The sequence below is a fragment of the Lontra canadensis genome, unplaced genomic scaffold (genome assembly GCF_010015895.1).
Source record: "Lontra canadensis isolate GAN:19392208 unplaced genomic scaffold, GSC_riverotter_1.0 scaffold51, whole genome shotgun sequence".
Taxonomy (NCBI): Eukaryota; Metazoa; Chordata; class Mammalia; order Carnivora; family Mustelidae; genus Lontra; species Lontra canadensis.
In genome coordinates, this window is record NW_022631045.1 from 6,159,245 (window position 1) to 6,178,115 (window position 18,871).

Here is an 18,871-nt window from a genome sequence, read left to right on the forward strand (position 1 = left end):
AGTTGGAGTCTCCGGGTCTTCCCTTGATAGCCCTTTGATGAGACCAAAATCTGACCATAGGGTTTAAATCCTGGTCCTTTGTTGGGAAGAGGGCTGGGGAGGAGCCAGGCTCCACCACACAATGCCCACGAGGCCCAACGTTGACTTTGGGCCTGAGGATCAGAAACAAACAAAAAACCCCTCCACGTCCCAGGGGCCTCAGCTCCGAGTCTGACCCTCGGCTTTGTGGGGACAGAGTGGCCCGAGCCTGGGGGAGAACGAGATCTCCCGGTGACCTGCCCTCCACCCGCGAGGCAGGGGCGGCGCCAGCGAAACCCGCGAGTGAACCGCCCTAACTAGTTTGTCCCTGCGGCCGTCTCGTAGGCGACGCCTCGGCGCCCCGAGTCTCTCTGCGTCGTATTGCCATGGCTGCCCGAGGCGGCGTCGCCACTGCCGGCGAGGGTCTGCGCTACGCCGAGTACTCGCTGCCGGCGACCAAACGGCCGGACACGGACGTGGACCAGGGACTGGTGAGTCCCGCCGGCTGCTCCCGCCCCTCCGCGGGCCTGCCTGCTGGCACCCCCGGATTCCCGAGGGCGCTGCCTCACTCCTTTGTACCCTCTCACCCCCCGAACCGCGGTGGTCCCTGTATTCACATCTTTGTCCCACCTCCTCCTTCGTCCCGCGGAGTCGTGCTCTGTGCCCGGCGCACAGAGTCGCCCTTGCCTCCAGGAGCTCACAGTGTTGTCGGGGGTCCGAGCGGGGAGACAAACAATTGCACCTACTGTGTGATAAGTACTCCAGGGGGCATTCTCAGAGGAGGAGAGCCCACTCCAGTGTTGCGGGGTAGGGAGTGAGGTCAGAGGAGGCGTCCTGGAGAAAGGGACGATTAAAAACGGAACTATGGAAAACGAGTGGCTGTGAAATCAGCGGAAGGAAGAGGAAAAAGTGTTTGACTCACCAGTAGTAGTAGTTACAGAGTCGTAGGCCAGAGGACCAGGGCCCAGTTGGAAATCGCCAGGTGGTTTTTTCAGGCTGAGCTGCTGAGTTGGGAAAAGCGTTCGACAGAAACATAATGAGAGCCTCATATATGTCTTTAAGTTTTCTGTAGTGATATTTGAAATCTAAAAACGAGATGAATTTCATTTTAAGTGTATTTTTATTTAATCCAGTGTATCCACAATAATATTTGACATGTAATCAATATAAAATTACTGAGATATTTTACATCCTCCCCCCCCCACCCTTTTGTACCAAGTCTTTGAAATCCAGTGTGTGTTTTATAATAACAGCACATCTCACTTGGGACTAGCCACATTTCAGGTGTTCAGCCACGTGTAGCTAGTGGCTACATTATTAATCATTTTAGTTCCCAAAGATTAATGGGAATTAGAACATATGAAGCATCTGGTAAAGCACCTGAAGGAGTTGGGATATCCTGAGGGCAGTGGTACCATTTTGATGAGTTTTAAGCTGAGAACTGATTGGGCTGTTAAACCAAGCTCTCTCAGGCTTTGTATAAGAAGAATGGATTAGTTGGAGAAAGTCTAGAGACAGGGCTGTTTTAATTCTTTTTCACACGTCATTCCATGCTGTGCCAGCCCGCAGTGTTATATACTTTGCCTTTAGATGCATAGCACTTATTGTCCATACCAGTGCTGACCACTCATACACTGTATTGTGACATCTTTTATGTTGACCTCTCATTTTCCAACATTTTTCTAAGTTTCCTAAGAGCGGGAACTGCGGATTTACTTCAAGGAAGCACCCAATTTATGAGCACTCAGTTATCATTACTTGATTAATGGGTAGATTTCTGCAGCCGTCAGATGGGCTTACATGGGAAGGTTTCCGAAAGCAATATGCTTTCATTCAACAGACATTTCTTGAATACTGCTAGGTGCCCCGTATTTTCCTAAGACCTTGGAATAGATAAGAAAACAAAACAGATTGGGGCACCTGGGTGGCTCAGTAGGTTAAAGCCTCTGCCTTCAACTCAGGTCACGATCCCAGTGTCCTGGGATCGAGCCCTGCATCAGGCTCTCTGCTCAGCAGGGAGCCTGCTTCCCCCTCTCTCCGCCTGCCTCTCTGCCTACTTGTGATCTCTCTCTGTCAAATAAATAAATAAATAAATAAAATCTTTTAAAAAAAAACAAAACAGATAAAAGTTTGAAGTAGCAGGCTCTAAGCTTCTGCTTATCTGATTCCTTCTTTACCACAACCTTGTGAGGCAAGTCCTTTTTAATTCTCTCTCTCTTTTTTTAATTTAGTTTTTTCAGTGTCCCAAGATTCATTGTTTATGCATTATACCCAGTGTTCCATGCAATATGTGCCCTCCTTAATACCCACCTCACTTAAGAGATGAGGAGACTCAGGGATGCTTGGGTGGCTCAGGTTAAAAGTCCGCCTTCCACTCAGGTCACCATCCCAGGGTCCTGGGACCCAGTCCAGTGTAGGGCTGCTTCTCTTTCTCCTCCCTACTCCTGCTTTCTCTCTCTCTCTCAAATAAATAAATAAAATCTTACAAAAAGAAAGAGAGAGACTTAAAGTGGTAAGTAACCTACCCAGAATCATTCTCCTAATAAGAGACAGACCTAGAATTCCAAATCCTATATACCATTTCCATTTGCTGACTTCTTAGAAATAAGGCTTTCTGAGTGGAGTGTTCAATCTGTGATGTAGACTGGATAAATTATTAGGTTAGGTAGAAGGAATCTCTTTATGGAGAGTTGTAAAAATCTCTATACTGGACTGATTTGCAAGGCAGCTGGGAGCTTCCGTGGTATTTTGAAGATAGAAGTAATGTTGGTGATCTTTTACATCTGTAGGTACTTCATTTGGAAGAAGATATGTGTAGAATTTAAGATATCAGTTAGGAGACATCTTTAGTAGTCCAGTCACATGAAGGCTAAGATGTAGGCCAGTGATTCTAGTGATTCCTGTCCAACGTAGTGCCCCTTTTTTTATAACCAGTATTCTTCAAAGTCTCCTGTAATATCCTAAAATGATACTGACAGGCAATGAAATCTGTTCATAAAATAACTTAAAAATCAGTGTAATGCTCTAATTGAGACATAAAGGTGAAGTATTTTATTAGAAAAAAACATGTTTACTATTTAAGCATGTAAATGGTCAGACATGATTACATTAGGAGACATAATGAAGTAATCAGTTGCTGGCATATTGCACCAGTGCAAAGAACCACTGTGAGTGTAACAGCTACAAATACAGACCACTTTTCCAATGTATTATACTGGCGTTTCAGATACCACAAGGGCCATTGTCATTGGCAAACTGATTTTTCCCAAATTGTTAACAATTTTTGGTAGAATTTTAAATTAGATAAAGTGGAATCTTCCCTCAATTTACATAAGATTTGTACTTAAGAAAAATTTAGTCTTTTTAAAACAGTGTGAAATGATACATTTTATATATACTGTATTACATAAACTTCTAGACTAAGATGATAACAAATAAGCTTTTACCTACTTCAGTGTACAGTAGAATCTTTTAAAACCCTGAGGGATGCAGGTAGTTCTTTGTTGTAAAGGTTGTTTCATACATTTTATAACTTCTAGGATGAATAGTCCCCCATCCACCAAATACTTGCCCTCCTATCCAAATTATTATTGCAACCAAAAGGTCCTCACAAATTTTCAAAATGTCCCTAAGGGCTTATTCTGCTTCTGTTGGAATCATTGGTCCAGGTAATTATGAGTGATGAGTTAGAAGTTAAGAGAACTGATAATAATAATTTGGGGGGAGCTCGGAAGTACTGAAAATGATGGAAGGCTGACAAAGGGTAAGCGTTAGGAAAAAATAAATGACCCAAGAGTGGGACATTTTGGCAATCTTACTGAAAATAGTAGAAAATAAAATGTCAAGGAGTTGAAGAAAAGATTTTTCTCATCATTTTTTTTAAGATGCAATTTATTTTGAAGTTTTTGAAATACAGCATCTGCAGTTGTAGCTGTTAAATAACTCTTAGGTAAACTTTCCCTTAGGGACTAAGAATTCATGTGCATTAACCAATTTAGGAGATTAAAAAGATAAAAATGTAGATAAAAGTACTTGGGTAGTACCTTGAATAAAATAGTGTCTTACAATTAATAGTGTAATAGTCAGAGGTCATGGTCAGATTTTGCTTTAGCAAATCTGATTCTCATGGAAAAGCAGAGAAGAAGCTTTAACGTTAGGAAGAGTATATTATCAGTTTTTAAAGCATTTTGAAAAAAAAACCCAGTTTGTATGAAATGATAACCTTTAGTTTTCAGTACTTTCCCCAAAAGTGTAACTCCTTGTGTTAGTAGGATAGTGTAAAATACAAGAAAATTTGCTATATATACATTTCAGTTATAGGCCAACTTGATAACATGAAAACTAAAAACCTATCAAACTTGTAAACTATTAAGTACTTATTTATTACTGAAACAAAAGTAAGCACTTCTACTATTTTTCATTTAAAATGTTTACCTTGAAGCTTCCTTTTAAGAAATCACATGGATTACAGATTGTATATCTTTTTTTTTTTTTTTTTGAGAGCGACAAGGGTGCTGGGTGGCTCAGCTGGTTAAGCGTCTGTCTTAGGACAGACTTAGGAAACTCTTGTCCCAGGACCCTGGGATCAAGCCCCATGTTTTCATCGTTGGGGCTCCCCGCTCAGTGGGGAGTCTGCTTCTCCCTCTGCCTGCCACTCTCCCTGCTTCTGCTCTCTCTCCCTCTCTCTCTGACAAATGAATAAATAAAATCCTCAAAAAAAAAAAAAAAAAGTGACAGCAAACATGAGCTGGGGGGAGAGTGGAAGAGGGGGTGGAGAGAATATTAAGCAGGCTCCACAGCCCAAGGTAGGGCCATCTCAAGACCTGGAATTATGACCAGCCAAAACAGAGTTGAATGCTCAACTGACTGAGCCACTCAGGTGCCCTGGACAAGAACTTTGATGTGCTTCTGTCATTGGCACTGTATTTGACTCATGGTAGTCACTTAGTTATTCATTAAATGAACAGCTATTAACTTCTATTACTATTGAGTGACTTTGAATGTTTGATTCTAACATATTGATAAAGGTATTTTTTTCTGTAGGACTTCTCCTTAATGTTAGCTTCTAAAGGAGAACAAGAGTCTTTCTTACTCACTATTCTATCCCTGGAACTTAGAACAAGGTCTGGTGCATGCTCAATAAATATTTGTATATGTATATGGTAAATGCTAAATAAATATTTGTGGTATGAGTGAATAGTCTCCATCTTTCCTTTCTCCATCACAGCTATCTTCTTGAGGCAGAATAATTTTTTTCCTTATTAATTTCCCACTGGTACAACCATTGTCTATCTTGAACTTAAATATTATAGTCTTGAGATAGAAGTTTTGGCATTTTATAATGCTTTCAGCAATTTATATTCATTGAGATGGTTATTACTGCTTATTTACTGTTTTGGAAGAATAAATGCCTTAGGGAATTTGTAAACAACTTTGATTCCCCCCCCACCCCCCCCTTCCCCCCTCCCTGCCCCCCCCCCATTGCCGCCGAGCAATAGCTGTGATGGAATGGGCTGTTTTCCCAGTTTACAGAAATTCTTTGATTCATAGTAGTGGAACATTTAATTTTTTGGGTTTGTTTTTTCCGGTGGATATATTTTTTAAAGATTTTATTTACTTATTTCTAGAGAGGGAGAGAGAGAAGTGTGTATAGGGCTGGGGAGGAACAGAGGGAGAGGAAGAAACAGACTCCCCACTGAGCAGGGAGCCCAGCGTGGGGCTGATTCCAGGACCCTGGGATCATGACCTGAGCTGAAGGTAGATGCTTAACCAACTGAACCACTGAGGTGCCCTGGTTTTTTTCTGGTGGATATTTGAAACTAGATGGCAGTAACAAGAGATACCAGACTTGGCCCATTTGTTGATTTGCTGGTGTTATTTAAATAGTGCTTCTCCTTTTTGAAATATGTCTTTTATTTATTTTTAAAAATTTATTTATTTTAGAGAGAGAGAAAGAGAGAGCAAGCGGTAGCAGGAAGGGCAGAGGGAGAGGCAGAGTGAATCCAAAGCAGACTCTGTGCTGAGCTCAGTGCCCAGTGTGGGGCTCAATCTCACAACCCTGAGATCACAACCTGAGAGGGTGCTAAAACCTTCCACCACCCAGGTACCACTGAAATATGTCTTTTAAATTAAAATTAGAGGGGCTCCTGGGTGCTTAATGGGTTAAGCCTCTGCCTTCGCTCAGGTCATGATCTCGGGGCCCTGGGATCAAGCCCCGCATCGGGCTTTCTGCTCAGCAGGGAGCCTGCTTCCCTCTCTCTCTGCCTGCCTCTCTGCCTACTTTGTGATCTCTGTCCGTGAAATAAAAAATTTTAAAAAATCTTTAAAAAATTAGGATTAGATATTCGTTATAGGCAGAGATCATGTTTTAAAGATCCTCTTTCTCTCAGCTCTCAACATAGTACCAGTACCAGTCACATAGTTACTGCTCCATAAATTTTTGTTAAATGGTTAAATTAGTGGTTCAATGAAACAACTGGATAGGAAAAAAAAATAGAGGATTTGAGAAATTTTTTATAGAAATGTTTTATAATGTTTATAGCCCTAAGGAATAAAAAGAGTAAGATAAATGAGACCGTCTCTCTTTTTTTTTTTTTACTTTTTTAATAGTAAAGGCTAAAATTAGATAAGCATCTAATACATTTTATATACCATCAGAGTACACACTGGACTTCTGATGGTTTTTGTCATTTTATTGCTTATTACCTCCAAAAACACAGTCTCCAAATCTCTTTTTAAAGTTTGTCAGTGCATTCAGTTTAATAAAAAAATTTTTTGAATACCAAATACATGGAGGCTATATACTAGATGTCTGTGGGGCAGATATGGATAAACCACAATTGCCACCCTCAAGGACAGAGGTCAACAAATTTTTTTGGTAGAGGGCTAAATAGTATTTTAGGCTTTGCAGGCCATGTGGTTGGTCTCTGCCAAACTAGGGAACTCTGCCATTGTCAAGCAAAAGCAGCCATAGATAATGCATAAATGTAGCTGTGTTTCAATAAAACTTTATTTACAAAAGTAGTTGGAGGGCCAGATTTGGGTGTGGCCTGTAAGTTTGCCAGGCACCACTCTAGAAGGTAAATTGGATCAAATTTAAATACCTAATTCAAGACCAGCTCTATTAAGCACTGTTGTTTATTTGTTCATTTATTCATTCAACACTTATTTATTGAGTTTCACTTTAAAACTCCCAGAAAAAAACATGGGCACTAATTGCTTTGATATTGGCCTTAGCCACATTTTTTAGATATGTCTCCTCGGGCAAAGGAGACAAAAGCCAAACTTCCTAAATGTGAGATCTGGAGTCCCATTAGGTAAGGTACCGAGGCTAAGTGCTATAGTTAAGTACAAAGACAAATTAAACATGGGTTTTGTCCTCAAGGGGCTTGAAAAATATTTGATTTTTCAAGAGAAGCTAGAGATAGAGAAAAGCAAGTGTAGCTTACTATCAAGGGGAAAAAAATAAGGAAAAATACATTGGGATTACAGTTGTGGATACACCTGAATGGCAGGTTTAGGAGTGAGGACCATGTCTATAGGCAGTTGAAGTTTTGTAGGAGCTGGGCTTCATGAATATCAAGCCTAGAGAAGTGTTTAACAGAGGGGTAGAGGATAGAGAAGCAGAAGAGGGCGGGATCAGTGAAGACTGTATTAGAATGGGCAGTCCTCTGGAGTCTAGAGGCCATAATGGCAGCAGTAATAGCAGTGGTAGCCAAATGTTTTTCACCAGGCATTAGGCTAATTCTTTAAATGCATGAACTCATTTAGTCCATGTAATAACCCTGTGAGATGTAGGTACTATTATAACCCTCCACTTACAGATCTAAATTGAGGCATAAAGCAATGAAATAATTTGCCCAAGGTCCCACAGTTGATGTGTGGATGAACCCCAAAGGTATTCTGCTTTCTGGCCTCTGCTTTTAGTCAAAATATAATTCTATCTTCTTTCCCCTTCATACTTCCTAATTGTGTCAGGGAAGGTCTAACCAGGAAAACAGACACATCTAAATTATGTAAAACAAAGGAAATGTAGCACAGAGAGTTGGCTTTATAGGTGATGGAGTTGGTGTGAAGCCAGGCGAGATTGTGAGGCAGTGCAGAGGTTGAGAACAGGAAAAAGCTGTTAGCCTTCTCAGGGCTGTCGAAAGGAAAGAGGTAGTGTTTTCATAACCATCCTTGGTAACTGGACCACGGGGGTCTGTCCAGTGGGGAGCTGCACCCACGGAGACACAGAGAGGAAAGAGAAGAGGTACCGTGGCCTTTCCCCTTTACCACCCTCCTGTCTCCTATGATTGCATCCCATTGGTGGGACCCCGCTGGAGCCAGGTGACACAGGAGCCTGCAGGACTTAGCTGTCCTGCCAATGGAGTGGAGTAGGGGGAAGCCAGGGAATGGATCAGTGAATACAAACAGCTCTGGGACGAACACTCTCACGTTGGTTATTTTCAGCTGTGAGGTGATTTGAATTCCACAGAGGTTGAGAAATTTGTAAACATAGCCTCCTAAAAACACTGTTACAGAACACTATTTTATAAATGGTGTGTAGTCCCTTAGTCCACAGGAGTCTCACTCACTCGCAGTGTAAGGCAGAGTATTCTTTCAGGAACTCCATTTTCACCGTCTTATGTTCTCTGAATATTATTTAAATGCTATTAGGAATTAAATAAACATTATTTGCTCTCATGAAAATCTGATCACCATGGGTAACATTTTTTCCTTTTAAAATAGGCTTTTTTTTCAAATACAGATTTAGATTTATAGAAAAGTGAAAAGATAGCACACAAAATCCCCGTGTACCTCACTCAGTTTCCCCCGTTAACATCTTGTGTTAGTATGGTCTGCTATCATTAACAAACCAATATTGCTTAATAACATTACTAACCAAAGTCTGTACATTTTTCAGATTCTTCATTTTTTACCTATTGTCCTTTGAATGTCCCAATATCCCATCCACGGTACCACAGTACATTGAGCTTTTGTGTCTCTTTTGGTTCCTCTTGGCTATGAGAGTTTCTCAGACTCACCTTGTTTTTGATGACCCTGGCAGATTTGAGGAATGCTTGTCAAATATTTTGTAGAATTTGTCCATATGAAAGGCACATAACTATAAACATGATCTCTCACTATATAAGTTAGCCTTGATCTAATCTGATGAAGTAATATTTTTCTGGTTTCTCCATGGTAAAGTTAACTTTTTTTCCCTTTCTATATTATAGTACTTTTTGAAAGGAAGTCACTATGTGTGGCGCACATTTAAGGAGTGGGGAGTTAAGCTTCCCCTCCTTGAGGGTGGAGTTCTTTATGAAATCATTTGTAATTTTTCTGCACGGGAGATCTGTCTCTTCTCCCCCACTTATTTACTCAGTCATTTATTTACATCAGTCAAGATTTGTGGATATTTATTCTTTGGGGGGTTATAATCCAGTATTGTTTATCTTGTAGCTCAAATGGTTCCACCTTTGGCCTTGGTGGCTCTTTCAGTTGGCTCCTGTGCACTTTCGACATACCCCATTGCTGTGGGGTTTTTTTTTTTGAGCACTTCCTTACTTTTGGCACCATAAGGTAAGGTGCTCTAGGCTCATTTTGTATATTTTTGTGCCTGTCCTAGAATCAACCATCTGTCTAAGAAGCGTTTTATGTATGAAATCTTACCTCATGGGAAACTTCATTCTGGGTCACAACTCTGGATCCTAATAGTTTCATTTTTTCCTCTTACCCAACTTGTCCCCATTTTCCTTATCTTCTTATATCGCTGATGAAGTATGATAGTAAAAGAGTTCCTTGTCTTGAGGTAAGTGGCTACCCTTTCATTCCACCAGAAAACGTAGTATTTCTCCTGTAGCCATGCTCTTTTTTGTTTTGTTGGTTTGGCTTTATTTTTATTTTTCAATTTCTTCTATTCGGGACTGTTAATAGAGGATGCCAGTGCACTGTGAAATCAAAGAGAGAGATAGAGAGAGAGAGAGAGAGAGATTCATCAGTCTTTTTGTATTTATCATTATATTCCTGGCTTCTTGTAGAATTTTACTGAGTCAGTGAACAGAAGTGCCTATCTCCAGGTATAAAGTAAAATATTGCATATTCTCTAAAAGATTTTTATGATCTTCCAGGGAATAATTTCCATTTCACTTTGGCGTACCTGGAATTTAACAACAGTTGTCACTACTGCCTCAACGGAAAAAATAATTTTGTGTAGCAGATATATAGAACTGAAGGGATAAGAACTAAAACAGAGATGAAATCAGTTATAGATGGTGCTATAAATAGCACTTTTTCCCTTAAATACTTCCTATCTGCAATTATGCTAAAGTTTTACTCATCAAGAACTTTATATAGTACTTACTTTTTTTTACTAACATATAATGTATTATTTGTTTCAGGGGTACAGGTCTGTGATTCCTCAGTCTTACACAGTTCACAGTTACTCACCACAGCACATACCCTCCCCAATGTCCATCACCCATAGTACTTAATATTTCTAGGTATATTTTATGGGTTTTTGTGAAGAGTTTTAAAAAGTACCATGAATTGATACCTAATTTGTATATTTCCTTTAAGTAATTTGGGGTAACTTGTTTCAGCCTTTACTTCCATTCTAGAAAACTTGTGCTATTCTACTATTAAAAAATATTTAGACTATCATGTAGTTTAGAACAGTTGGAATATCATGTAGGAATATCATGACTCATTCATTCTCTTTTCTAAGTGTCAACAGATCTGTTTCTGACACTAACGTTATAGTCTGCATTGGCATCCTCGGGCTTTTTGACACTGTGATTTTGTAGAATATCACTTTAGGTCCTTGTACTCCAAATATACTTTTGGCCAGTACAAGTTTTTTTCAAGTTTGTTTGCCTCGAAACACTGCTTCTTAATCTTTTTTAAGTACGTTATTTTATAAAGTGAAAAAAATTCATACCTGTCTCCTGCTTCCATAATATTAGTAATGTTTTCTATTTTTATTTGTTGAATATATAAAAATAAGATAAAACAGAATGATAGGTATGAAGGTACTGAGTTCATGATGTGCGTGCGCATAATTGAGGAAGTAAACTAGCACTTAGTCAATGGTTGCTAATTACTAGATGCTGTGATTACATTTTCCCATTTCTCATAACCCTGAGAAGGTGGATGCTACTTTTCACCATTTTATATATAAGAAAACTGAGGACCAAAGTGGTCAAGGTCATATAGCTAGTAAGTGGCAGGACTAAGATCATAAACCAATTTTGACTTGAAAAGTCCTTGACTTTTTCACTGAATGATATTGCTGCTCCATCATTTAGATATCGGAACCTGATGTAATCCAACTCCGAGAAATGATTTATAGTCCTGGTTTTTGTGGTAATTTTCAGTCTTCAGATACTTCAAGATACGTTAAAAATTCTTAAACCTTGAAGCAGAGTTAATTTTATTTCACCTTAACTCAGAAAGGAAGAAAAGAATACTGTGTAATGAAATTTAAGCTGTAAGCATAACCACTCTTAAGAAATTGTTGCCTAAAGTGAAATAGCTCATTGTAAGGGAGTAAAAGTTTTCAGAAAATGGCATGATTTCCCAAGCAAGAAGAATAAGCAATGCTGCATTGTTGCAGGTAGGGTATACATCAGATGTAAGCCAAAAGAGTTTAGGGAGTACTTGCCAGGGACTCTAAAGTCAGTGTAATAAAAGCTTGTAGGAGTACATGATAAAGACGAGGCTAGCTAGAGGTGCAGCAAGATCATTTTTATGATCAGGGTGCAAAATTAAGTGTAGCGATAAAAAGGGAAATGCCAAAGATCAGTGCATTTGTTTTTATTGAAGAGTGCCAGGAGGAGTTTGTTTTCAAAGTTTATTTGGAAATAAATAGGTCAGAGGGTTTCTGCTTAAGAAATTAAGTTATTAAACCCTTCTGACCGGGGCGCCTGGGTGGCTCAGTGGGTTAAGCCGCTGCCTTCGGCTCGGGTCGTGATCTCAGGGTCCTGGGATCGAGTCCCGCATCGGGCTCTCTGCTCGGCAGGGAGCCTGCTTCCCTCTCTCTCTCTCTCTCTATCTCTGCCTGCCTCTCTGTCTACTTGTGATCTCTCTCTGTCAAATCAATAAATAAAATCTTTAAAAAAAAAAACAAAAAAAAAACCTTCTGACCAAGTAGGATTTTTGCAAGATTTTTCTTTCCTAGTAACCTTTATTTTTTCTTCTGACTTTGAAACAACCATGTAATAATATATTATAGTAATTGTAATACCTACCATTTATTAAATGATTATCACATACCAAATACTAAGTGATACATGTGAATGTTCTAATTTATAAAAATTCATACTTATCTATAATTATTATCCTCATTTTACAGATGAGAAGGTTAAGTAATTTGTCAGAGGTCATGGAACTGACAAGTACAGATTCAAAAGTCAAACCATATTTCTTTGATTTAAAAATCTGTGATCCTAGGACTTTGTTTAAATGATAAAATGTAGGTACTAAGAATATATAACTACGGTTAAATTTTGGTTTATCTCATTCTGTTTCCTTTTTCTTCTGTGTCTATGCTGTACATTCTGTTTTATAATCATTTATTATATCATCTATAACCATTCCTCAGTATATTATTTGTCAGTGCATATTTCAGGTATGCCCTAATTTACTTAATTATCCGCCTATTGCTGGGTATTCACATTGTTTCCAGTTTTTATATTGCGAATAGTGCAGTGATGAATATTCTCATATGTAAGTTTTTATGCACCTCTCGATTATTTTCTTAAGGATAATTTTTTAAAATTATACTTACTGAGCCTAATGACTTGAATATATTTAAGGCTGTTGAATCCAATGATGAAATTACCCTCAAGACAGATTGTCCCAGTTTGAATTCCTAGCATCAGTTCATGAGATTTTTTTACTGACTCACTCCCTCAACAACTTGTAAGACTTGGAGTTGTTGGCTAAAATGTATGCTTCTCATTAGTGGCCTTTGTACTGGAAGAATGACAAGATTGCCACATGTCCCTATCTAGAAGAAAAGTTTAAGGATATAAGAGTGATTTCACTTACATACTTATTAAAGTGGTCAGTGTAATCTATTTCCATACTTAACAAACTGAGTGATTTTATATTAAATATAAGAATATTGAAAATACAACTTCTTGGGAGTGGGTGAGGGAAGATCAAATTTTGTGAAAAAGCAGGGAGTTATAAGAAGGGCATCAAGGACTGGTGCTAGGATCTAGTTTGGCATTAGATAATTAAATGATAATATGTTTTTTAGGTAATTAAACTAATAAATAGGATAAAGCATGACAAGGTTTTTGTGAATGGTCATTAAAGTCAGATAGGGATGTTTCATCAAATATGAGTTTACAATGGAAAGATTGACAGGTTTTTATAATTTAAAGAGTATGGGACTAATTTTAAATTGTTGGTTGAAGACAGGGTCCCGTATGGAATTAAAATACTTATATTTTAGTTCTAATGCAGACACTGATAACCCGGCTATAACTTGGGCAAGCATGTCACTTTTCAGGACTTCAGTGTCTTCCTCTGGAAAATGTGGGTTTTTTCTATGCTAGACGTTTTCTGTCTTTTGTTTCACCTCTATAATTGTGACTTTGACTTACTGTATTGCAGTAAGAAATGCCGGCAAAACACTGGACACCCTGTGGAAGCTGTTCAAAATAAAACAGAAATATATCTTTTTGTATAAAAGTATAGTGTCTCTGTATCTAGAATAATGTGAGTATTTCTGCTTGCATCTTTTAAAACAGTCAATAGAAATTTTCCAGAAAGAGACAACAAATAAATATATTGAGGGGAGAAGTAGGTGTGGAGTGTGGAGGTGTGGGGAGGGGAAAGCTCATTTAAAAAAAGGCTAAAAAGTTTAGACCTTAATTTAGGGATAGTTTAGAACTCTTAATTCAGGAAGTCACTGGACAAAGAAATAATTTAATAAAAGTACAGTAATAAAATGGTAAAGGATATCCATTGGGTGAAAAAGTCCCTTTCTTCCAAATTTTAGAAACAGAACTAAGGATACTCCTTAAACTTGAAAGAGAAATTTAGGGCAGTGAAGAAAGTTAAAGAAACCAACTCTTAGACCTAAATGAACTGAACCTTGAGTGCCCAAAAGACACAGCTTTTGAGAGCAGGTGTATCTGAAGCTTCACACCAAAGAACCAAGTCTCAAAAGTTACATTTATAGATTTGACGTGTTTAGCATTGGGAAACACAAAGCAAGGATGCAGAGCCTACACTGGATCTTACTTCTTAACAAATCTTTTCCAAATGTGATAGTTGTTTTTCAGTACCATTCTGAGTTAATTTTCTGATTAGAATTTTGCTTTGAAGATCTTGCCTGCTCTGGTCAGTCTGCTTAATCTTGAGATGATTCCATATTGTTAAATAGATGGAAGTTGACTTTATATAAGTTGTCAGGTTGAATTCATTTAAATATTTCACAGGTAATGAATCTAATCTAGATTTAACATTTTATAGATATTTAACATAGTTTATAGATGATCCCTGCTCTCCAACATTTACTCATGGTGACCTAAGTTCACAGTGAATTAAGTGCAAAACCTTAATCAGAATTCAGGTTCCCCATCTTCTAACCTTTATTTGTCCCAGTACCTTTCCATTTTCCTCCTTGGCCTAACCTTAACTCTGTCCTTCAGGTTTATCTGGACTCTTCTCAGAAGCCATCGATTACCCAGAAGCAGAGTACTCAGCCACCTGGCCATCTGTCTGTCTAACCATCTATTCCCGTAGGCATCCATCCTGTCACTCATTTGACCCATACACTGTTTTGGGACTACAAAGATGAATAAAGCCTACTTCTTGCTCTCTAGAGGCTTACAATTTAGTAGGGGAGACAGATCATAAAGTTGTAGTCTGGGATCACAACAGAAATAAACTGGGAGGTAGAGAGGTGGTGCTATTGGAATAGGGGAGATTCCAGTGGCATTGATTTCTTTCTTATTTGGGTGTTTACTTGATCTTGCTGCCTGTCTAGAGTAGTTCCATTTTTCCTCTTTGCTGTTTAGTAGCTGAAAAGCCATATATCAAACACCCTTCTGTGTTAGGGATAGGGATTGATCATATCTTTTAGTGAAGGGTGGTGAAACAGAAGGGCAGGGACAAATAGAGTCAGTGAGAGTAGTGGGGATATGACTCAGGTACCTCCGCTCCCTTCCTCACAGCCAGCAGCTTCAGAGGAGAGAGTATTTTGAGAAAAAGTGCCAACGTCCAGATAGAGGGTGGGACCAGCTCTCAGGGAAAATGTGTAAGAGTAGGTTCAGGTGTCTTATTGGTGCCCCCTGGTCAAGTATCTGCTGAAGTCATCTTTCAGCCTCTCCATTCCACTGCTCCCTGCTACATTGACTAAATTGTAATGAAGATATAAAAATGAAGTCTTCCCATCTCAAGTTAAAGTAAAAGTTTTTACAAATTTTTAGATAATTCCAATTACTATGTTACTATAATTTTATATGCTTAGGGTTTTTGGTTTGCATCCTTGTTCCAAAATTGACTGATGAACCTTGTTAACACCAGCAAAGTCTGTGCACTACATTATTCTCTGCACTCTGTTATCTCAGTATAATTGTATAAAGCAGTGGATCTTAACCTCAATGTTCCTGCACGTTAATATAGCAAGATGAGGAAAGGGATGGCATTTATAGCCATGTGCCTTTGCAAAGAAACTGGAGTATGTTTTTATCTGGTTTAAAATTTGAGCTTAAGAATGGTAATGTCCTATGTGTCAACTTTTGAGAATCATTGACAAATAGTATTAGCATACTTTTATTATTTCAGGAAGCATTTCTGGCTAAAAATTTAGTAAGTTCTCAAAGGAATTAGATACATTTATAGATAAATAAAATAATTAAAGCAAGCTAGCAAAATTTGAAGACATACATGTTTTGTTTTAAAATTTTGAATCAGTTTATAACTTTTGTGAGGTCATCTTACTGTTCTATTTCTTTACCCCTAGTGCAGTGTCTGGTCCTGTAGTAGACAACCAGATTAAATGTTTGAATATTGGATTAATTAGTGAACAATGAACAAATTAAGGGCATATGACTAAAGGCTTTATTTTCTGATCCTGAAACACTGCAGAAATCTATATCAGTCAGGATTTTTCAGAAAACTGAACCAAGTAGTATGTATTATTTATTTATTTATTTTGCTGATTTGGCTTACATAATTGTGTGGACTGGCAAGTCTAAAATTTGTAGGGCAGGAGTGCCTGGGTGGCTCAACCGGTTAAGCATCTGCCTTTGGCTCAGGTCATGATCCTGGGGTCCTGGGACTGAGCCTCACATGGCATCAGGCTCTCTGCTCAGCAGGGAGTCTGCTTTTCTCTTTCCCTCTGCCCTCCCCTCCCTGCTCATCCTCTCTTTCTCTCTCAAATAAATAAGTCTTAAAAAAAAAAAATTGTAGGGCATGCCTGAGGGCTGGAAACTTTTAGACAGTAGCTTATTCTTGAGGTTGAATTTCTACTTCCTGAGGGAAACCTCAGTTTTGTTCTTAGGGCCTTTCAACTGATTGTACAGGCCCACAATATTATCAAAGATAAACTCCTTTAACAGCAACTGATAGTAAACACTAACCACGTGTTCGAAATAATCCACACAGCAACACCTCCATCAGTGTTGCATTGACTGACCTAACCAAATGGACATGGAGATGAACCATCTTTGAGTTTAAGGACTTGTAACCAAATGTACAATCTGGTTGGGCAAACCTGTGATAAGCCCAGCAGCTCTTCGTGCTCTCTGAGGCATCCACAGCTCCGTTGATATGGGGGCAGGACTTCGACCAGCCACACTTAATATCTTTGTTGATATTTTATTTTATTAGGAGAAAGTGGAGACAAGGTGGATCACAAGAAAGTGGATCACTGAAGAAACAGTACTTAAAAGACTATTCTTGGGGTGCCTGGGTGGCTCAGCGGGTTAAGTCTCTGCCTTCAGCTCAGGTCATGATCTCAGGGTCCTGGGATCGAGCCCCACCTCAGGCTCTCTGCTCAGCAGGGAGCCTGCTTCCCCCTCTCTCTCTGCCTGCTGCTCTGCCTACTTGTGATCTCTCTCTGTGTCAAATAAATAAATACAATCTTTTTAAAAAATTATTCTTAAGAAATCATTATGTAGGAGCACCTGGGTGGTTCAGTCCATTAAGCATCTGCCTTCAGCTCAGGTTATAGTGCCAGGGTCCTAGGATTGAGTCCTCCATAAGGCTCCCCCCTTGGTTGGGAACCTGCTTCTCCCTCTCTTTCTGACCTTCCTCCCTGCTTGTGCTCTCTCTTTCTCTCTCTCTCAAATGAATAAATTAAAAAAGAAAAGATAGAAAAAAATCATTATGTATAGCAAGGTTATAAGTTTGGGGAATTGGGGGGGTGGGGTTATGGACATTGGGTAGGGTATGTGCTATGGTGAGTGCTGTGAAGTGTGTAAACCTGGAGATTCACAGACCTGTACCCCTGGGGAAAAAATAAATATATGTTTATAAAAAAAAATAAGTTTGGGGAATTTTTATTAATTATTTTAGAAGTTAGAGAAATACTCAATTGGGCCAAGGCTAAGAGTTCTGTTTTTTATTATGTTTGGCTTTTGGTTTTATTTTATTATTTTGCTTTGTTTTTGTTTTGCCATTTTATTTACTCTCTAGTCTTGGTATAGAAATTAATGCTTGCCTGCAGTTAAAAATAAATCAAGTGACTTTAAAGTGGAGCAAATAAAGATGTAGTTCACTTTGTCTTTCCTTTTTTGCTTAATTTAAGGTTTTCAGGGGAATTCGTGTTTTGAGAGAGTTTCACATGTATTTGTTTTTGGCAATGGATGGTAAAGGCTGAGTAAATTAATGTGTACTGGTCCAATTTAGATATGAAAATCTGTGAAATTCATGCCAGCTTGAAGATTTTAGGGAAGGATTATTGTAAAAATTCTCTTCCTAATGTCATTTTATCATGTCTGACACTTTTTCTTGAGTATAAATTGTCTTCTCCTCTTTCTTTTGATCTGTATGTGCAATACCTTTCTTTCCCAAATTCTGCTGATTTGCCAACAGTCTTTCTTGTTTCCTCTCTTTTTTCTTTTTCACTTACGTTGTTTAAATTCAAAGAGCTTTCTTTGTAGAAATTGAACCAAATAATAAGGCAGCATAAAACACTGAGTTCAGCAGAAAGTGATTTGCTTATGATTAACCCTTGAGAGTTGAGTCACTGCAAGATAACAAAGAAAGAATGTTTTTTGAAACAACCTGCTCATTCTTCTTTTCTATTCTTAGATGAGAACTTTTTTTTCTCCCCAGGTGTTATGAATTCATGTACCGCTTTGCCTGGGCTTTATTTACCATTTTCATCATGGTATGTTTTTAGGAAAAAAAGTCCAGAAGAGAGCTGATGACTTCCCTTTCTTCTGACCTCAGTCCTCTCAGATTTTTCTCTCAGGCAACTCCATTCTTCCAGTTGTTTAAGGCAATAACCTTGACATTCCTTTTTATGCCCCAGCTTTATTGAATTATAATTTACAAGTAAAAATTGTATATATTGAAGGTATACAGTATAATTTGATATACATATACATTGTGTATGATTGCCACAACCAAGCAAATTAACACATGCATCACCAAACATTGTGTGTGTGTATGTGTGTGGTGAGAACACTTAAGACATACTCTTGGCAAATTCAGGTGTAAAACTTACTCATCTTATAACTGCAAGTTTGGCCACCATCACCCCATTTCTCCTACCCCCAGCTCCTGGCAACCACCATTCTAATCTCCACTCCAGTGAGTTCATGAGTTCAGCTTTTTTAGATTCCACATAAATGTTAGATCATATATAGTATTTGTCTTGCTGTGTCTGGGTTATTTCACTTTG

General features: G+C 38.6%; 1 protein-coding gene across 1 annotated transcript in view; it reads left to right on the top strand.

Annotated features, from left to right (window-relative positions):
• The first annotated feature begins 356 nt into the window (after positions 1 to 356).
• The window catches only part of DNAJC15 (DnaJ heat shock protein family (Hsp40) member C15), an 83,312-nt gene continuing 64,797 nt past the window's right edge, over positions 357 to 18,871 (top strand). Inside the window, exon 1 of the mRNA XM_032873961.1 lies at positions 357 to 509. Coding sequence (XP_032729852.1) covers positions 405 to 509 — 105 coding nt within the window. The 5' untranslated portion in view covers positions 357 to 404. The remainder of the gene's footprint in view (positions 510 to 18,871) is intronic.